This window comes from Diuraphis noxia, unplaced genomic scaffold (assembly GCF_037042655.1).
Source record: "Diuraphis noxia isolate RWA-SAM2 unplaced genomic scaffold, SU_Dnox_SAM2 contig0001, whole genome shotgun sequence".
Taxonomy (NCBI): Eukaryota; Metazoa; Arthropoda; class Insecta; order Hemiptera; family Aphididae; genus Diuraphis; species Diuraphis noxia.
Window position 1 is genome coordinate 47,750,001 of NW_028301711.1, and position 20,282 is coordinate 47,770,282.

Consider the following 20,282-nt stretch of genomic DNA (forward strand, 5'->3'; position numbering starts at 1 on the left):
ACTAATATCACGGGACGACAGCAGTGAAGAAGAACCGCGCGCGCGATAACGGTTTGTGGATAAGCCGGTCACCACCATATAAAAACACTATATATAATACCCACTGTAATATTATTATATATTATCACATCTATATTACATATATTATACATGCATATGTATACACATATATACTGTGGGCGAGTCGCCGTGGTGCGGGTCCTTACTCCTCGTATCGGACGTGATTTATAGGCGGTTCGTTTCGATTTTAAGTATTCCAAAACCAAATGATAAAAGCCACACGATTTGTAATGAACCAGATGACACACACGTGGATGATATTACTATACAATAATATATTATAGGTGGCATCTATATAGTAAGTGATGGTGGCGATACAACGATGCTCGTCTGACTTCTACGATCCGACTAGGTAAACAGATATAATAATATGTGCATCGATATTGTTTATAAATTATACATATATATATATTACAGTAAAACAGTAAAACATAAACCGTATATAGTGTGTGTGAAAGCTAAATGGTATATAAAATGTTTATTGGTCATTATTATTTCACTACGCGGTGTTATAAACCGAGTCGACTATATTGAATATATCATATTATTATACTATTATCATGTCGCGATGTCGTGAGAAATTTAATACGATAAATAAAATAATTGATATGAGTAGGTTAGGTTAGTTATATAACTATTGTTTATACTTCTAGGTTCTTATGGGTATATAGTATAGTATATATATATAGTATATATGTATGTACGAGTATACATCATATATGTATATATAAGTATATGTTAAAATATTAATATGTAGTATAGTTTTTTTTCTGCTTCGAGAAAAAAAAGTTTTTTCCTAAGACAGCTACTGCTCATATTACTTAAACGGCTATTATATATGTATAGCTATTTGGCAGTTAATAATTATTAATAATGTTACACATGTTTGCTGAAGATTGACTACAGTATTGTAGTATCTTGTAATATCTTTCTTATTTACTTCGATATAATAGTGAGTATCATTTTTGTAAAAGAATTATTTATTTATTAGAATAAGCTATAGTATACACCAATTACAAAATAGTTATAAGCTATTGATATGGATTAAGCTAACGTGTGTACACAGTTAACGCAATTTATTACCCGTTTTATATTACACAAATACGATTTTTACTATTTAGTATTTAGGATATAACTAAGGAAAGAGCGTGGTTTACGAAAAATAATATTTATTAACGATGATTCGAGTATACTATTACTGTATAGTAATATATAGAAGTGAAAAATGTGTTGATTTTGAATTAATATACTTTATAGCTTATAATATTTAGCACAGTCATCAAAATGTCAATTGCAACTGTAAATCGATTAACAGAAAAAAACTTATAAAAAAAAAAAATACCCATATAAAGCGTAATTAACAAAATAATATATATATATACATCCTAGATAGTAAAATCAAACAATCACAGCCCGATTAAAATTATAGGGATGAAAATTGAAAAATGATTTTGATGCAGTAAAACGGTGTATAACGCGCGCGTTCGAGAATCAAGGATTATCCTCCTGTACAGATATATGTTGCACATTTGCGATAAGGAATAATTATTTTTGACGAATCCTGCCAGGATGGTCGCATATTATACATAATAATATTATATTATTAAATTTGGCGTTTAAATATCCCTATACCGTGAATTTATACTCATTATTATATATTTATTGTACCTAATCAGCTAAATAATACCCACCCCATCTGTATACCTATACGCGTGTATTGCGTGAATATATATATATATATATAAAAAATTAAAAACTGCACTCTCAAAACGGTCGTATAATTGTATTATTATTATAGTTTTGTAGGTCAGGGACGCAGATTTTAATCCTCGAGCCTGCGCAACTATATCGTAGGTATATTATACCCATAACAATATAGGTATACTTCGCATCCTGTAATAAATAGGTAAACGTTGCAGCGTGTAATAGTTTTCTCTAGGAAAAAATATTACACAAAAGCAATGAGAGAGCGCATTATGGTATAAATTATTTTTTGAAACGGTTGCGCCAGGCGAATATGGTTGGTATACAGTGGCTATGACTTAAAATAATAATAATAATAATATTATAATAAGATGATTATTCAAACGGAGACGCTGCAGTGAAGTAGTATAATACTAATTGAATAAACATAACACGAGCATTCCTTGAGACGTTTTATTTATATATTATTTTAGTCGATTCGACATGAACATCCCCTACCCCCCATGTCAACCATAATCTTGTATCGTCCCACCCACGCGTATCCGCCGCCGCTGACGTCGTCAGTGCTACGGTTTCCATCCCCGTGTGCCATTCGTGCGACAATCCAGCCAGTGAATTATTATCGCATGTAAATTAATATTTTATTATTAAATTGCAATCGCGTGTACCAACCGTTAAACGCGCGAATAGTTAATAATATATAATATTATAATATATTATTTTTTTTTCAAACGTGGAAATTTCAACGCTTATCGTCCGTCGCGTATCTTTGCGCGTTCGCGGCGCGATTAGATAATAATATTAATAAAATAATCAAGACTCGGAGTAAAAATAAAGAAAAACCGGTGTTCGGCGGTCGTTCGTTGGGTTTGAGGGGTGGAGGGTGGGTGGAGAGCGGAGGTGGCAAAAGAACAATAATGATCGTTTGAAAATAATATATACATATATAATTTAAAACATAAACGAACACTTAAAAAACAATAAACGTCTGAAACGGAACGTACATTACAAGACGTCCATGCCGCGCGATACGTCTCGTAAGTCGTAGGTATAATATGCGAGTAAAACAACACACACGTTGTTATAATGTGTAGGTATCTACAATATTAATATCGTGTAGTTATGGTATAATATCCCATGCTTAACGCGTTTACCTGTAAACCGTACAATATCGCACGGTCGGCGCTCGTTATCTTATCTCGGCGTGTGTGTGTACCCGCGCCCAACCCACCCATGTATAATAATAGTAATAATAATAATGATTATTATTATTATTATCATTACAATATAAATTATATGTACCGTCGTCGTCGTCGTGTAGCTGATACGCGCGTGTTTACAATAAATAAAAAAAGAAAAAGAAACACACCGGCCATAATAGGTGTAATATCTGAAGTCGGTGTCGTGTGTTTCCGTAATAGGTAACCGAATATTGACATGGTAACAAATAATTCCAAATACGCGCCTCATGATAAAAAATAATATAATATTTTAACGCACGGGCACCACTCGTGCTCGGTCGAGAGTTCCTTAAAAATACGCGCCGCCGTAGTATTTCGTGTTGGTAAAGATAGATTCGATCTAGGTCGTGCGGTTTTCTACTTAAACAGACTTAATATAATGATATATATACTATATTATGCCGATATTGTAGTTTACTGACTTGTGACAATCATATACATTATGGGGTAAGCATCGCAATACAAATCCCTAGAATACGCGTGGATCAAAGTCTAAAAACATATTTGTGTTCGTCCTGTAAAATTATGTAACCTAATCGAAAACGACTTTTTCACTTATTTGAAATGTTCAATTTTGATTAACATTTTCCATACATAATACTCTAATCGAAATTCCGACGTACGGAGATTAATTTTATATCGCTGCAGTAAAGTAATTTTGAAAACAGATTATTTTTTGTCTTTAACAGTTAACTTTGGATCCAGCGATACACGTTTTCCATTTTTTATTTTTAGATCTCGTATTTTTAGAAATACCAAAGGAAAACAAATATTTTTCAATTTTTTTATATAATAATTCTTCTTCCCAAGATTCAAAAGATAGAATCCGTTATAAATTCAAAAATTGTTTGTAAATTATTATCGAAGAAAATAACTCAAATGAGTACGTTGAAACGCCACGATAGGCATAGTATTTTGCTCCAAACAGTAGTGTGAAATATCTTTAAATATATCAATTTATTGAACTGCTTAAAAAACGATCGGTATCGAATCCCGCCTCGATTGCATCTTACCGATGACCTTTACTTTATTATTTTACGTAACGCGTTCAAATTTTCAAAGTGTACCAGCTGCACAAGTACATCGATAATAATAATATTATAAAATAATTATGAGAACAAATATTCAAATACATGCCAAGTTCCTATATTAATAATAAATATATTTGTATTGTTAAAATAGAGCTAAATGCATTTGCATTTTGATAAGTACAGTTAAAAATAAAAATACTGAACCATATTATATTATATATACCATCTGCGTATAATCATATTTTGATATTCACATTATTAATATTCACACGGGGAGGGGCTATAGCCCTGTATCACGCTCACCCCAATGGGCCATATAAATAGGGCATATTAATTAATGATATATGCACTTTGGAAATGACGTGACGTATATGTATATATAGTATGTTGTTCAGGTTTAAAAACTTGAACATGTTGTACGTGCCTGTTTAAAATATACCTACCTAAAGTTATATTATATTATATTAAAATTACAAAAATGTATCGTTAATGATATTTCGAACGTTTCATGGCACTCGATAATTATTTACAAAGGAATATAATTCCACTACGACGCATTAGCTAATGAAAATCGCCATTTACGATTAATATTATATTATTGACGTTAGGCATTTATAGATTCCGAGCGATTATATCGTATATTATACGACCGTGTGCCACGTTTATATAAATTCGTTTTTAATTAGTTGTTATTCATGGAGTTTTAACGGCGTCTAGCATGGTTTCTATCATCTAGATTACCGTCGCGTATCTAAAGTAATATCTTAAATACTAATATATATTATATATATATGTCGTAGGTACCTCATCGCCGCACACTCATTTTTAATCGGCTATTGTTTGAGAACCTATCACGATCCGTTCAAGTTTCTCGAAAAAATATCGTTTTGTAAAAAACAAAAAAAATATATGAACGATCGGTGGATATAATATAGCATATTATAGGTAAACGGTCACGTGATTTGGCGCGTCATTAAAAAAAAAATTATATAGGTAATAGCGTCGTTTTATTATAACGGTGGGGGGAAGGGGAACGAAAATCCTGGTAAAATTTTGTCTTATCGTTGGCATATCGAACATTTGTATAAATATCATACATAGTAGATAAATATCATCTCGTCGAACCGAATACCAAACCGGTTGGATAGCTTTCGAGACAATAGCCATCGCGGTTTAAAGGTATGTATTCCGTGTGCCTATTTTATAGTACATATTATGTATCGACGGCTTACTAATTGTCGACCAAACAGATTGCAGCGTGTAGGCACAATAATATAATAATAATAAAATTATATTATTTAACTTTCGTCCTTCGTCGTGGTCTATAATAATTACAACGATAATAATATGTGTGCTTAAGTCGTGCGCGCGATATTTAATCGGTTCGGAAACTCATCATATACCTACATCGAAAAAATCGAATAAAATAACATTCAAAGGGTCGCGGGGTTATAACCCTCAAAATGATGGTCGTATCGGCTGCGAAGTCGGTGGACATTTCTTTCGCCTTGGGTGATGACTTTTTTTTTACGTTATACCTATCTTATCTGCAGAGGCATAAAGATGGTCTCAAATCGCAAAAAAAAAAAAAACATCACTCGGTACGAGAAATAAGTTGTTTTTGTTTTTTACGTGTTTGTACGTTATTTACAACTTCTTTTCAATACAAATTGAACAATAATAATGTGTACCTCTCAGTATTGTTTTGCGCAAGCTACGGAAAAGAAACAAAAGGAAAGTAAGAATTATAAGCAACCCAAAAGTTGATCTAATATTTCCTGCTAAAGCATTCAGCTCACTTCTTTATGATAGTAATATTTATTTTATTCGTTTCCCAAGTCCCACGAATTTTGCTCGTGTTTTTGGAATCAATTCGAGTTGACTGAAAACTTTTATGGACATGTACAATGTACATCAAAGTAAAAATAGATATTTCATATTATTCCGCATCGAAATATAGTTTTAATACATACCTAAAAGTTCTATCTACCGAACATATATTATATTACGTAGGTCATGACTTTTAAGTTTCTGCACGTGTTAAACTTTGAAATTCCACAAAACGAATTATAATAATTTGTAGTTGAAAAATGTAATCAAAATAATTTTGGCTTTTGTAAGGTGAGTTTACTGAAGTGGGTATCATTACAAGGTAGGTTTTCGCGTTCACTTTTATTAAAGTTAACTTTATTTAACTAATTAGTGGACTGAACAAATATGATTTGCGCATTTGTATATATAATATGTTCGTGTAAAAGATAATTTAATTTTTATAAATTATAATTCTTGTGTGCACAAAGGAAGACAGATGTTTGAACGTATACAGTAAACAATTATGTTTTGATGTTTGCGGTGCTGGTAGATAACCAGGCACGCTGCAGTTTGCGAGGTAAAACCAAATACCGAATAAAATTATCCAGATGATGGAATTTTTTCAGTGTTGTATAAAAATATTTTGTTAAAAACCACTTATGATATTGGCGCGCTCCCCCCTCCCCTTTAAATAAGTGACCCGATATACATCTATTACGTATATGTCAGTTTTTTGTTCTTGTCCTAACCGTTATTTGTCTTTTCGATTTTTACAGCTGGCGAGGACAGCGAATGGGTGACAAACGAAGAAGTGGTTGACGGTAGCGACGCAACGATAAAGTGTGAGGTAAAAACAGAACAAAATCAGCTACCGTCGCCGCCTTCGCGACCGGAACCAGAAGAGCTGCCGACACCCGCCATCGACCCGCATCCAACGCTAAGACTCAATCCGAATCTGGCTACTGACCCAGCCAAATGGTCGCCGACAGACAAACCGTCACCGCCGGAACCTCCGCCGCCTCCACCGCCTCCACCGTCTGCGATAATAACGGCCACCGCAGCCGCATCATCATCTGCATCGTCCACATCGTCATCGTCGTCTTCGTCCTCATCACTGTCGTCGTCGGCGATTGGCGAACCTACTCACAACGTGGTAACCATTACCACGCCTAGAGGTATGCGTAAACTATGGTCAATATATTATATTTTTCAAATACAATATTGTTTCGGAAAACCCCTATATATTATATTTATTGAGAAAGGACCAGCTTTTTAAGGGGCTTGATATAGGCAATGTTAATACAGTTTTGAGAAAAATATATTATTTATATCTCAAATTTTGAATATATAGGTACGTAAAAATGAATTTAAAGTAACTTAAAAGGCGCGTAGTCCATGACTTATTACCATTGATGGATGTCACGTGATTATAACACGGAAAAATATAATATTGTTATATTTTACTCACTTAATAACCTTTTTAGATTCTGAGCGGAGCGATGAATGTATTGATTTTACCATGATGTGTGATTTTTTTTTTGTGTCTGTCATCACGTTTTGGGGCAGTAAAAATGCTTCGATTTTTGACTTCAGTACCTCGTTCGATCAGAAAGTGAATCTAGTTGGTACTTTGGGGGGTCAAAAGTAAAAAATTCTTAATACTTTTCTAAATAATTGAGAAAAACAAACTAAAAATTAAGGGAAAAACGTGAAATTTTACGCACACTCATTTTTCGACAAAATCGATTTTGGTTTTTGATGTAACTTTCAAACAAATGACCATAGATACATTAAATTTTCACCTAATGTTTATATAAGTATATTCTATCCACTATGCAATTTTCAAAAAATTTCGACTTAAGTTGAACTATTCATAGGCATTTCAAATTTTCGATCATTATTAGTTTTTTAAAAATTAATATCGATAAAAATGTATTTGTTTGGCAGAAAAGCTTGAAAATTTAATACAAGGCTCTTAACATATTGTTACAATAGCAGTTGAAAAATAAAAGAAATTCATAGTCACAATTTTTTTTTATAAGCGTTCAAAGTTTGAATTTTGACAAAATACGTAAAAATCACGAAATTTCGTAAATTATTTTATGCTAGAAATTCATAAAAAATTTTCCTTTTATATCTCAGATTTGAAAATTTAATACAAGGCTCATTATATATTTTTACAATAGCAATTCAAAAATAAAATAAATATATAGTCACAATTTTTTTTTATAAGCATTTAAACTTCAAATTTTGACTAAATACGTAAAAATTACGGCAATGTTCAAATTATCTTAGATAGAAATTCATAAAAGTTTTCCTTTTTAATTCTAAGATTTGAAAAATTAATACAAGGTTCCTAACATATTTTTACAATAGCAGTTGCAAAATAAAAGGAATACATAGTCACAATTTTTTTTTTAAGCATTCAAAGTTTGAGTTTTGACAACATATGTAAAAATCACGAAAATTCGCAAATTATTTCAAACTAGAAATTCATAAAAATTTTTCTTTTTAAATCTAAGATTTGAAAATTTTTAATTATCTATAATATATCCTAGACAGATAAACCGTCTTCGCTCAGAATCGTTTTTTGTATACAATGATATAATATCATTGGATTCAAATTTAATTCCATCCATTACAGTAACCCACTTGTAACCTACTGTACAGCAGAGCGACATACACGACTTACCCGCTTTTTTTTTTTGTTAATATGGAATCAAAATAACAATTTTCGTACATTCGTATTTAAGTTCGGACCTTTAATTAACTATGCACTCTTATCATAATTTACGATTCTATTTCATTACTCTTATATCATTATTTAATATTATATAAATTACCAAGACTCTTCTCAATGTATAATTTCTCTATTCTTATCTATACCATTGTAAATGTATACTTTTGTAACACCACACTGTCATTGTATCTATATCATGTACTTATATAATTGACGAGCTATAATAGATTTTACTGGAAGCTAATAAAAAAAAAAAAAAGTTTGGCCCTGAGTAGTTCTGATGAGCGAATCGGATTTCATATAAAAAGTATAAAAGTGCCTCGATATCATTGAAATATAATTAATTTGAGACAGTTTTTAATTTTTTCGGTACTGCTAAGCAGACAACATTTAGAAACTGATGATATTTTTAAAAGAAATATTATCAGTTCCAAATGCTGTCAGCCTATTTATGAATGCTAATATTTACATATTTTAAAATCTTAAATATGTACCTATCTAGTATCTATATCTATATGCATTTATAGAGTAATACGATACTTAGGTCAAGTACACAGAATATTATATTTAAAAAATCTGTACTGATAAATATACATATTATTATAAACATGTCTATCTAACCCGGTACACTAATGTTCTAGGTCGAATTTTTTATTATTTTTTTTTATCGAAGTGATATATCGTATTCTTAACTAATTGTTTTTACAATTAGTCAGCGAATTGGTGATATATACCTACTCCACACTAAGTACTCGATTAGAATTTACAATAAAAATAACAGTTAAAATTTAGATTTTTTTGTGAACATATTGATATCATATAGTATATAGAAGTTATTTTCAAATTCCCGAACATCGGCCGACAGTATGAATTATAAGAATAATAAAAAAAAATTTAGAATTACTGCAAGACAAGTGTTGCATTCCGAATGTATATAGGCATGCGCATGCGTATAATATAATATTATGCTCTACGGCGGTATGGATAGCCATGTTTGTGATGCTTAATCGTTTTTGAGGTGAAATGGCTAATTTACCTACAGATAATATAATTAAAAAAGTAACTATCCTTCTCAACATGTTAAAATATAAACTTCCTCTGTTAGGTTGTAACAGATACCTGTGTATGATGATTATTCTTTATCATTATTACGATTATTGTTATGATTATTATTATTATCATTAGGTACTATCATAAACCATTATTTCATGCCATCTTATTATATCTGTGGCGTATTTGTTGACAGCAATTCAAATATTCATTTGCAACCCGTGTGGCATACGATTCAGTTCGCTGAGCACGTTGGACGCCCATCAGACGTACTATTGTTCGCGAAGACTCAAAAAAGGTAATAATATATATTATATTGCATTACATAAAAAATAAAAATAAAAAACGTTAGAGTTCGTAGAAACGTGTAGAATGCACCTTTTGTAGAACTGTACCGTTTCAGTGCAATCTCAAAGTCCTTATTGTACTCGATCTGCTGTATATTAATTGCTACTTACTATATAGGGTTAGGGTGTACGAGTACATGTAGTCGTTAAGTTTATAGGTCATAGCGTATCGGATGCACTTCTTTATTGCATTTTGCTATATAAAACGATTCTGAGCGAACTTTGATGTAATATATGCAATATAACGATTAATGTTGAGTTACGATCCGTCATGTATTTCATAGTCATAAATTTTTTCAAAAATTTGGAGGGGCTAGAAATCTCTTTTGCCTATTGTATTTGATAACCTATATAGGTTATATATACAATTAGCCGGAAAATTGTTTTATGAAACATATTTAAATTCTTTTATGAAGTTTGTCTGAAACTGACTTTCTTTTATTTTTTAATTCCACATTATTCGTAATTAAATATTATTATTTATTAATGATATGAAAAATTCTAAATCATTGCTCCACCTAAAATCAAAGAAATGAAAATTATTTATACATTTTAAGGTAAATTTAATGATGAATTAAAATATGTGTTAGAAATTCTGTCTAATTACTAGGATAGTCGGTACAATTGAAATAATATTATGATGGGTACATTTTGACACAGTAAATATACAGCTGGAATTTAATTCCTGTGTATTATTTCAAATTATTGTTTAAGAGAGAGCGCAAAAATAAAATAATAAATTGCATAAATTGCAAAAACAAAAAATATAAATAAATTCGAATATTTTATCATCGTAAATATAATAGGTACCTTCAGAATTACCTATTGAAGAATATCTTTTTTTTTTGGAATTTCTAAGAAGTATCAAAACTCGTTGCCTATTTTTCCGTAATTAATTTTTTTTTTTCAAAAAAATGTCTCTTGATTATAAATATGAATTAGATAAAATTTGCTACTGGAAAATGGTTAGGTACTCAATTATAATGTATATACTAAACAAATTAGGTCTTCCGGTCGAAAAGTTATTCTTAAATTAAATAATAATAATACATGTCTAAACCATTAACCCATATAGCTCCTTAAAACCCAACTCAAATCCGGAAATCAATTCAATAACTTACATAAATATTATTATTGTTCCATATGAAAAAATAATTTACCACACATTAGGGAAATTTTCTGTGACTATATCGTAAATAATAATATAATATGATAGATAATCAAAAAATACTGCATTCCATAATTATTATCATATTGTAATCACTTTTTTTTTTACCCAGTAACAATAAGTTCCTGGTCACATGATCTTACAAATTTTCTTAGATAAAATATCTAATCGATGAATTGGGTTGAATTCATATAGATTTTATAAATTTTTCAGTGGTGTATACTGTATAGTCTGTAGTCAGGATTTTAATTGAGAAGAAATGGCTGATAATTTGTTACGTATCGGGAAGCCTCAACTTAACGTTTTAGACTTTTGTAGCAAACAAAACTTACAACTTCAATTCATGGTCACGACTAATACGGAACTCTGAAAGTATAGTTTTTTTAAATTTTGGGGAGGATGTATAGTTTCCTTCTGCCACGACCATTTCCTTGTAGATACGACACAGAGTTATATTAGCCGATGTTATTATGGAAAATAAAAACGTGGCTGGATTGCCGACACCCTATTGTGTATATAATATAGCCAATATAGGTATTATTTTAACCTGCAGGGGCGTCATTTCAGGTTTTTTTCGGGTGTGCGAAGTTTCAAACAGGCCATTTTGATATTTCACCAGGCCATATAAAAATAGATTAGATATACATACGTATATGTATATTGTATATTATCCTGCATTCAATTATTTCCATACATTATAGACCGCGGTTATTACAATTTGATTTTAATCATAAAAATGATTGTGCATTCGTGGCTCGTGCATTATTTTAGGCTTCAGCAAGGCGCAAGCCAATTGTAACATTCCTTCAAAAGTAAGGGGTGCAACTGCACACCCTGCCACCCCCCAAATAACGCCCCTGATTTTAACATTTACTAATATCATAAAATATTTATCAACAGATTCGGAGTCGGACGAAGTCAAGATACCGATGGTCGTCGAATCGGACGAAATAGCTTTGGGCAACGACACGGACAGCCGTCCGTCTTCCGTCGAGCCGTCTTTGAAGGCGATGAGAACTGGAAAACAGTACAAGTGCCCTCACTGTTCGTACAGCGCCGACAAGAAAGTACGTGTCTACTTATTTTTTGGACTTGACGTCTCGTGACTTTGACGAACGAGATTATGATGGATTAATTATTATTCGATGATAATAAAATATATGCAATGCAATACAATATAACATGCACATAGTTATAAAACAGTTACTTATTATGATTATATTGCAATCACCACAACGTTAAAATTTCACTTCTTCGAATCGGTAAAATGTGGGTACACCGATCTTACATGACTTTCAAACGATTTCTTACCACAACAAACGTATATGGTTTTAAGGTTTTAACAAAGCTTAAGAGGACGCTACACCCGCATATGTTGTCTCCGTCTTACAAGTGCGTAACATATCAAATTTTATGCTCAGCAGATCATGTTTAGCTCCGTTAGTTTAAAATTTAGAGTAAATTGACTTCTTACAAAAATTAAAGGTAACATTATTATCGAGGGCATGACGTAGGCTTTTTATTATATTTTAATTTTAAAGTGAGTTATGTGTATTTTAAAATTGTAAATTGTTTGTATATCTTAAAATACACATAACTCACTTTAAAATTAAAATATAATAAAAAGCCTACGTCATGCCCTCGATAATAATGTTACCTTTAATTTTTGTAAGAGGTCAATTTACTCTTAATTTTAAACTAACGGAGCTAAACGTGATCTGCTGAGCATGAAATTTGTCATGTTACGCACTTGTAATAACGTATGCGGGTGTAGCGTCCTCTTAACAATTTTGAATATACTAAGACTGTCTATAGAGTGCCTTATAGTTGCAAGTGTATGCCAATTTGAAAGCAACCTTAATTATTTTCGTAAAAATAAAATTCGAGTTAAATTGTATCAATAATTTATGTTTCTTCAATAACTATTCTGACCAAAGCAATTACTGTATTTCATTCTCAAATAACGGGTATTTTGACGTGCTTTTTCGCAAAATTATAAATGTTAACACTGAAAAAAGAATATTGATATAATAGTCACTCAAAAACTAAAGTTTAATGTATACCTATACCGAAACAGATTTATATTCTAAATGTTTAATGTTTAAAACCATTTGCATTCACTCGTCATGAAATGCTGTAAAATCGTCCATGTGATTATGTATAACATAATAATCTTTAAAAACTCGGATGAACTATAAATATTGGTTTAAATATTTTGCGTTACAAAATGCAAATTTCAAATAAACTAAAATTTTTGAATCGTTTTCTAACGATAATGTATGTTTGGAAATTTAAAATTAAATCAATATTATGTCTATTAAATGTTATGTTGGTAATGTATATAGTTATTGTTCAAACAATTTTTCCGTTTAAACATTGAGTTTAAGCATACCTAACATATTGTATTGTATATATGTTATTCTCTACATAGTAATATATTATTAAGATAGATAAATAAAGTAAATGTATATTTGAATATAAACTAGCTGTTAACATTATAATATGTATACCATTATGGTCAGATATTAATTATCTTTTAATACTATATAGAGAAAATATAAACTGATGGTAGATTACAATTTAATTAAAAACACCCTTATTTGTGTACCTAACGAACAAAATAAAGTTTTATATTTTTTATTTTTTTTTTGAATCTCGGTAAAATGCATAGATATTTTAATACTTATTTACAAATCATAATCTGAATGTTTTAGACAACAATAAGTAATAACATGCTGTTCTATGCATTTTTTATAATTTAAAAAACTCAGTCTGCTTGCCAGTATTGTGGACCATTATATTATTGTTGCTACGATTTCTTTAGCCCCGAAAATAATTACGAAACACAACAAATGAAATGAAAACAAAGAAAATATAATATATTAGAGATAAATAAAATACGTGACGACATGCCAAGATCTGTTATCTTTGTTTCTCACGCACGTTTAATAACGCAGTTAAATCCCATTCGGTAAATCCAAAACTGAAGGCTTATAAGTTAACGATAATATTATAGCAAGCAATTTACATACTGTAAAATATACAGAGAAGTGAACATTTTGTTTTTTATTTTTATAATTATATGATATATTATCTAAATAACGAGTTCTAAGATTTTATTCATAATTATTAAATACTCAATGTTTAAATCAATCAATCGATATATTATTTCGTTCTAAATCAAAATAATGAATACACTTCAATGGTTATAATAATAGTTATTGATAATAATTTTGTAATACAATAATATAACTTATTTCAGGTACTTATATGAAAATACAAATATAATAATTACATAAGATCACAATTGTATTACTATTAAAATACGTTCTAGGTATAACGTATGCTTTACGTGTATCTATAAAATAATATATGCTCGATGGTCATTGGTTATTAATATTACTCTCGGAAAATAAATATTTTGGTTTTATGAAACTGAGTATAACAATCGGGAAAGAAAAAACACAATATCCTGGGTGGTATCATATTCGATTTTAATATTAACAGAAAAATGATGATTTGGCAAGAGGTTATTGGTATATTAGCAAACGTTTCAATACATATCTAATCGATTAATATAAAAAAATTATCAACGTTATATAAAATATCCAAGTCCCAGGTTTTTAAATTGCTGAATAAATTTTTTAAATTATGTTTCAATTTTGATTCACAAATCAAATTTACATTTTAAAACACGGCGTGAAAATAACTGTGACGGTGGACGATTAATATTAGGTAATCACACAGCCGCTGTAAAAATAGGGCAACTAATAACTATATTATATCTTTATGAAAAGAGCCTATAATACACGCTCGCACGCACACATAGTATACAATATACATGTCATAAATTTATACAGGGTGATTGTTGAATATTGTTGTACATCGTGAACCTTGCAATATCTTAGACATTTCAACGACATTTTAAATATTTATATTTTTCTTACGTTTAGAAACATACTATTTTATATTTGTCTATTGATATATCAGTATTTGTTCCTAAAACAAATATACATCTTTGAATGTATACTCTAAATTATTATTACTGCTGTAATTGTTTGATTCACAACTAAAAAATCACCCTGTATGCACATTGTACTAACATTACTTGTCTGTATATCTTCAATAATATAATTTCAAAGTAGGTATATAGTATATCTGAAACGAAATCTAAGATAAAAATATTCCTTCTCAAAACATATATCAAGATAAAGTATTCCTATAATTAAAACGTGTACGTATGTACCTACGTACATATTATTATCAATAAAAACATTACATTTTTAGGATTTTAAAAGTTTTAATTGCTATTTTTACTTACTATTTTCTTATATCTTATATCTATTATGATTGCTGCCCAAATTAAAAATTATATATTGAAATGATTTTATTTTAAGTATCTTATTTATTATTATATTATAGGTATATTTTTTTAAATATATTGTTTACATAAGTAATATTATATTATAATTCGTCTTTTAAACATTAAAACAAAAATTTTTTTTTTCATCAGATATATATATATATATATATATATATATATATATAATATTTACTAAGTACGGATGCTCTATTATAAGCGCTACACGAGCGTGTCGTATATATGCTCTAAAATATGTCTTATTAACGCAACCATCATATTTTATTAAATTGAAAATTACGTATAGTTCCTATGTAAATAGTAGTGTTCGTATTCTTTGAACGTACAACGAAGATGTCATACATTTTACAATATGATTTTATGCCTTTAAGGGCATGTTTTGATATTTTTTGCTCGTATTGTAATGTGTATATCGCATTAGGTACCTACCTAAATATACTGAGTAGATACAGCCATATATATTAAATGCATGCTCCAACCGAAAAAAAAATAAAATCGTAGGCGTTGGATGCCAATTTGATCTTGACGGTATATATACAGTACGTTAAGTGTTTTTCAGGGTTCGCGAACTTAACCTTTCCACGTGTAATCGAAATTAATATGTCGATTGATTTCCGCAGGTGAGCTTGAACAGGCACATGCGCATGCATTCCATATCTCCGGTGTCCGTGCAATCGCCACCGTGCCCGTCGGACAACGCTGACCCGTCGGTGGTGGACCGGTACTGCCAGAACTGCGACATCCGGTTCTCCAACCTGCGCACGTACCAGGCGCACAAGACGCACTACTGCAACACGCGGCACGTGGTCAAGCCGACTCCGTCCAGCTCGCCGATGGCCAATAACCCATCGCCCACCGGAGTGGTGCCCACTTACCTGGCGCTGCCCACCAATCCTGTCATCGTAGTTCCTTACACACTCGTACAAAACGCAAGCGTCCTGTCCGCGCTGTCCGGGGACATAGGCCCGTCCCCGCCCACCGACACTGCCTGCATCGTCCTGTCCGACGGTACGCTGCAGCCCATCGCCCAGGCGCTGGTGCCCATCAAGTTTGGCATGATCGCCAACAGCGAAAACATACAGAGAGACAACTCTCAGTCTCCGCCGGAAGAATTCTTTTCGCCGGTAAGTGGCGATAATAGTAATATAGTGCCAGTGGCGCCAAAATATATATTTACCTATGACAGCTGTCATAGGTGATTTTAGTAGGTAGGAGGGTTACGTTTGTCATTCCAAATATATTACGATATGAATAATTGGCATGTATTAGACATTACTGTCAATTGTAAACTAAAAGTTGATAATATTTCATAAAAATTATAAGGTAAGGTAATTATAAGAAATAGGTGGGTGTCAAAATTTTATGTGGAGATATATAATAGGTAAAATTTTGGACTTTGGCGCCACTGTATAGTGATTATAATATAATACAAGGTTCTACCTTGGTATACATTATATGTTATACATTTTAATATTATCAGGTCGAGTGCATATGCAATATACTAAAACCGTAATTTTGATTATATGGCGTCATTGGGCGCGGTTTATTAATGAACTTCCATGATGTGATACTTGTCAATAGTGGCATAGCGCCATCCGCGGATGGTTAATTCATATACACTCGCGTGGCACTTACTTGTTGTTTTCCGCCGCGTAGCATGGACCATAACATAAATATTATGTATTAGAGTTATCACCTTGTCTCATGGAAATCGAAAATAGTGATGTGCTCTGTAGGGGAAGAAGTTAATTTATAGCAGAACCTATATCGCCATGATAATTTGAGATGAAACATTTATTGACAAGTGTCAAGTGATGATATATTCGATACATATATATAGGGTCAATGTACGTTATACGCGCGTGGCGCATGGTATTAGGTATAATATTATGTTGTTTGTTGTAAATTCGTATATGATTCGTGATGAAAAACGTGTCCGATTAGAACTCGATAAATACCGTTTTCGACGAGGATTATTATATTATCACATAATATATTGTAATCACTCTTATTTACTTAACATTAGAGTTAGACTACATTCAAAATTAAGCGTAAAACATAATAACAACACACTCGTATTTCTATTATACTTACCTATATGCGCTATTACGCAGGAAAAGTCGAGAGCGGTGCTGATGATCCGTCTAAATATAAATAAATAACATAAACTTGTCGATGATTTTTTTTTCATATTTTGGACTTTGAAAATAAGAAGTTGGAACGTATTGCACTCTCAAAGGTTGAGCGTATTTTTTCTATGCTTTTAAATATTTGTTTTTTTTTTTTTTTATATTTTGCCGTAATTTTTTAATGTTTTTAAATTTGAATTTTAAAACAATATCACTTTGTCTTTTTTTGTTATGCACTTTTTTGCATCATATTTTGGAATTCTCATGGTGTACAATATTCAGCGCCCAGTTCGAAAGTTTCAAAATGAACGCAGTGAAATATGATAAACATCTATTTAGAAATAATTTCCATTTAGCGAAATATTTTTCACCAAATTTATTTAATTCTATAGGAATAACGAAATTTTCTATTTTATGAGTTTTTTTCTTGCCCCCGAAACTTATAGTAATGTGTAAGTTGCGGTGTTTAATACTACGTTGCAGTTTTAATTTAATACATTCAATTCACATTCATTTCAATAGAAGTTTCTAAAATTTATTTCGAATTAAATTAATATCACGCGGAAACTTTTTTTTGTTGCCCTTGAGAATTGACATAAAGATACTTGCTATTGTATACCTAAACTGTACGAGCTCAGGAAAAATAACAAATTCTCAGCCCCTCATTTTGAATATTATTAAAACGTGTGTGATTTATAAGTGTTTAACTGACTTACACGGTCGTCGTTTTTCTAGCCCAAAAAGGCGGAGTCCATCAGCCCGGAGACGAAGATGAGACCGGCGGCACAGCCATCGTCGCCGCTTGACCTGCGGCTGAAGCGCGTGACAAAATCGTCGCAGGACGCCGCAGGCTGCATAAACGGCGAAGAGGAAAAGGAGAACAGGCGGAGTGACGGAAACGTGACAGACGCCGAGGACATAGTGTGCGCGCCATCCATCCCGTGCATGATACTGTCGCCGTCGTCCTCTCCGACGTCTGGTGGCGGCGGTGACGGCAGTGGCGGAAACAGGACCCCGCAACACCGACCCGGTGCACACCATCACCACCATATCCAGCAACTGCAACAGCAGCGCCAACAGCAACAGCAACTGCAGCACCACCAGCAACTCCAACAGCAGCACCTCCACCGTAGCCACAATCAGCTGCCGCTGCAGTCTCCGACCAACGGCATGGTGCAGCACAGCGGTAAGCCTGTTCCGTCAGCGACCGTTCACGAAGGCATCGATCGGAACGGCGGAAAGTTCAGCGTATCCAGTCTGTTGCACGCGGCCGGCGGCCGGCTGCCAGACGGCGTCAAGCAGGAACCTGCAAACAACGGTGAGTCGCCGCACCACGTAATGCACCAATTGCCGGGCGCGCATCACAGGTTCAGCGCGATGCACAAGTCGCTGCTGTCCTCGGCCGGCGTGGCCCCGATTCCACCCGGCGTCCAGCCGCGCGGTCTCGGCGAACTTCTCAACCCGGCCTCCGTGTTGCCGTACTTTGCACCGGACATGACGCTCCGACTGACTCCGAACTCGGCGCAGGACGGCATGCCACCCGCTCACCATCAGTTCTACTTGAAACAGGGCCCGTCAAAGTGCGAGAGCTGCAACATCGTGTTCTGCAAGTACGAGAACTTTCTGGCGCACAAGAAGCACTACTGCGCATCTCGCCCGCCACCGGACGGCGGGGACGGTGACGCGGACAAGACGAGCCCCGAGGGGTCGCCCGGCCCAAAGCCGCTGACCGTGTCGTCGCCGCAGTCGTCCAAGGACAGCGTCAGCCCCACGCCGGTGCTTAAGCCACCCATGATCCAGTTTATATGCTCCACGTGCGGCGTCAAGTTTTCGTCATTCGACAATCTCACCACGCACCAGACTTTCTACTGCCCGAACAGGACCGCGGCCGTGGCGTTGCAGGAACCGGCGGCAGACAATAAGGCGGCCCCGGCACCGCCAAAGTGTCCCAAGTGCAAAGTAAGTGTGTCTAGCTGAAGGTTATTACATTTACTATCGGGCATGGGTTGGGGGGGGGGGGGTTGGCGTGAGGGGGACAAAGCGGAAATTGAATTGCCATCGCCGTCCAATTTCCACAAGTCCCATGCGCCGTTTGCTCTTTCACTGCGCTTCAGGAATAGATCAAGCCGTAGTTTGATTGCACGTTTCCAGGTGAAAAACAAAACATTTTGTCTTGTCCAACCTATTTTTCTATCATTTTGAAAATATTTGATAACACGGACGGGAAGAAATACCTCCCGATGATTACTGCAGTCACTATGCTCAGTGCTTTTGTATCTCGTCGCCACAAAAAAACTTTCACGGTGTTGCTAGCTGGGGAGTTGAGCCAACGTTATATCATAAAGTACAAAGTACAGCACTTGGGATAAGCAACCTTATTGGTCGTAAATTATTGGGTGTGTCATCGTCACATTTCGCCTCCGTACTAAATATACCAAAGGGTTACCAATGACGATGGCAACCCTCTGGCTAGGTGAATTCTATTTGTAAGCTCTCAAATAAGTGTTTTTTTTTCCCGACGTATTCATTAACGATAGTGATTTTCAATGATGTTCATTTTATTTTTATTTTACTTCTCTTTGGATAAATACACGTCTACATCTATAATTTTGATGGCCA

At 33.2% G+C, this 20,282-nt stretch overlaps 1 protein-coding gene across 2 annotated transcripts in view; it reads left to right on the top strand.

Annotated features, from left to right (window-relative positions):
* ush (Zinc finger protein ush) overlaps positions 1-20,282 on the top strand; it is a 118,483-nt gene that overhangs the window by 95,372 nt on the left and 2,829 nt on the right. For both annotated transcript variants that reach the window (XM_089216558.1, XM_089216559.1), the window contains exons 2-6: positions 6,625-7,023; positions 9,835-9,936; positions 12,054-12,220; positions 16,155-16,658; positions 18,399-19,622. In XM_089216558.1, coding sequence (XP_089072684.1) covers positions 6,625-7,023; positions 9,835-9,936; positions 12,054-12,220; positions 16,155-16,658; positions 18,399-19,622 — 2,396 coding nt within the window. The remainder of the gene's footprint in view (positions 1-6,624; positions 7,024-9,834; positions 9,937-12,053; positions 12,221-16,154; positions 16,659-18,398; positions 19,623-20,282) is intronic.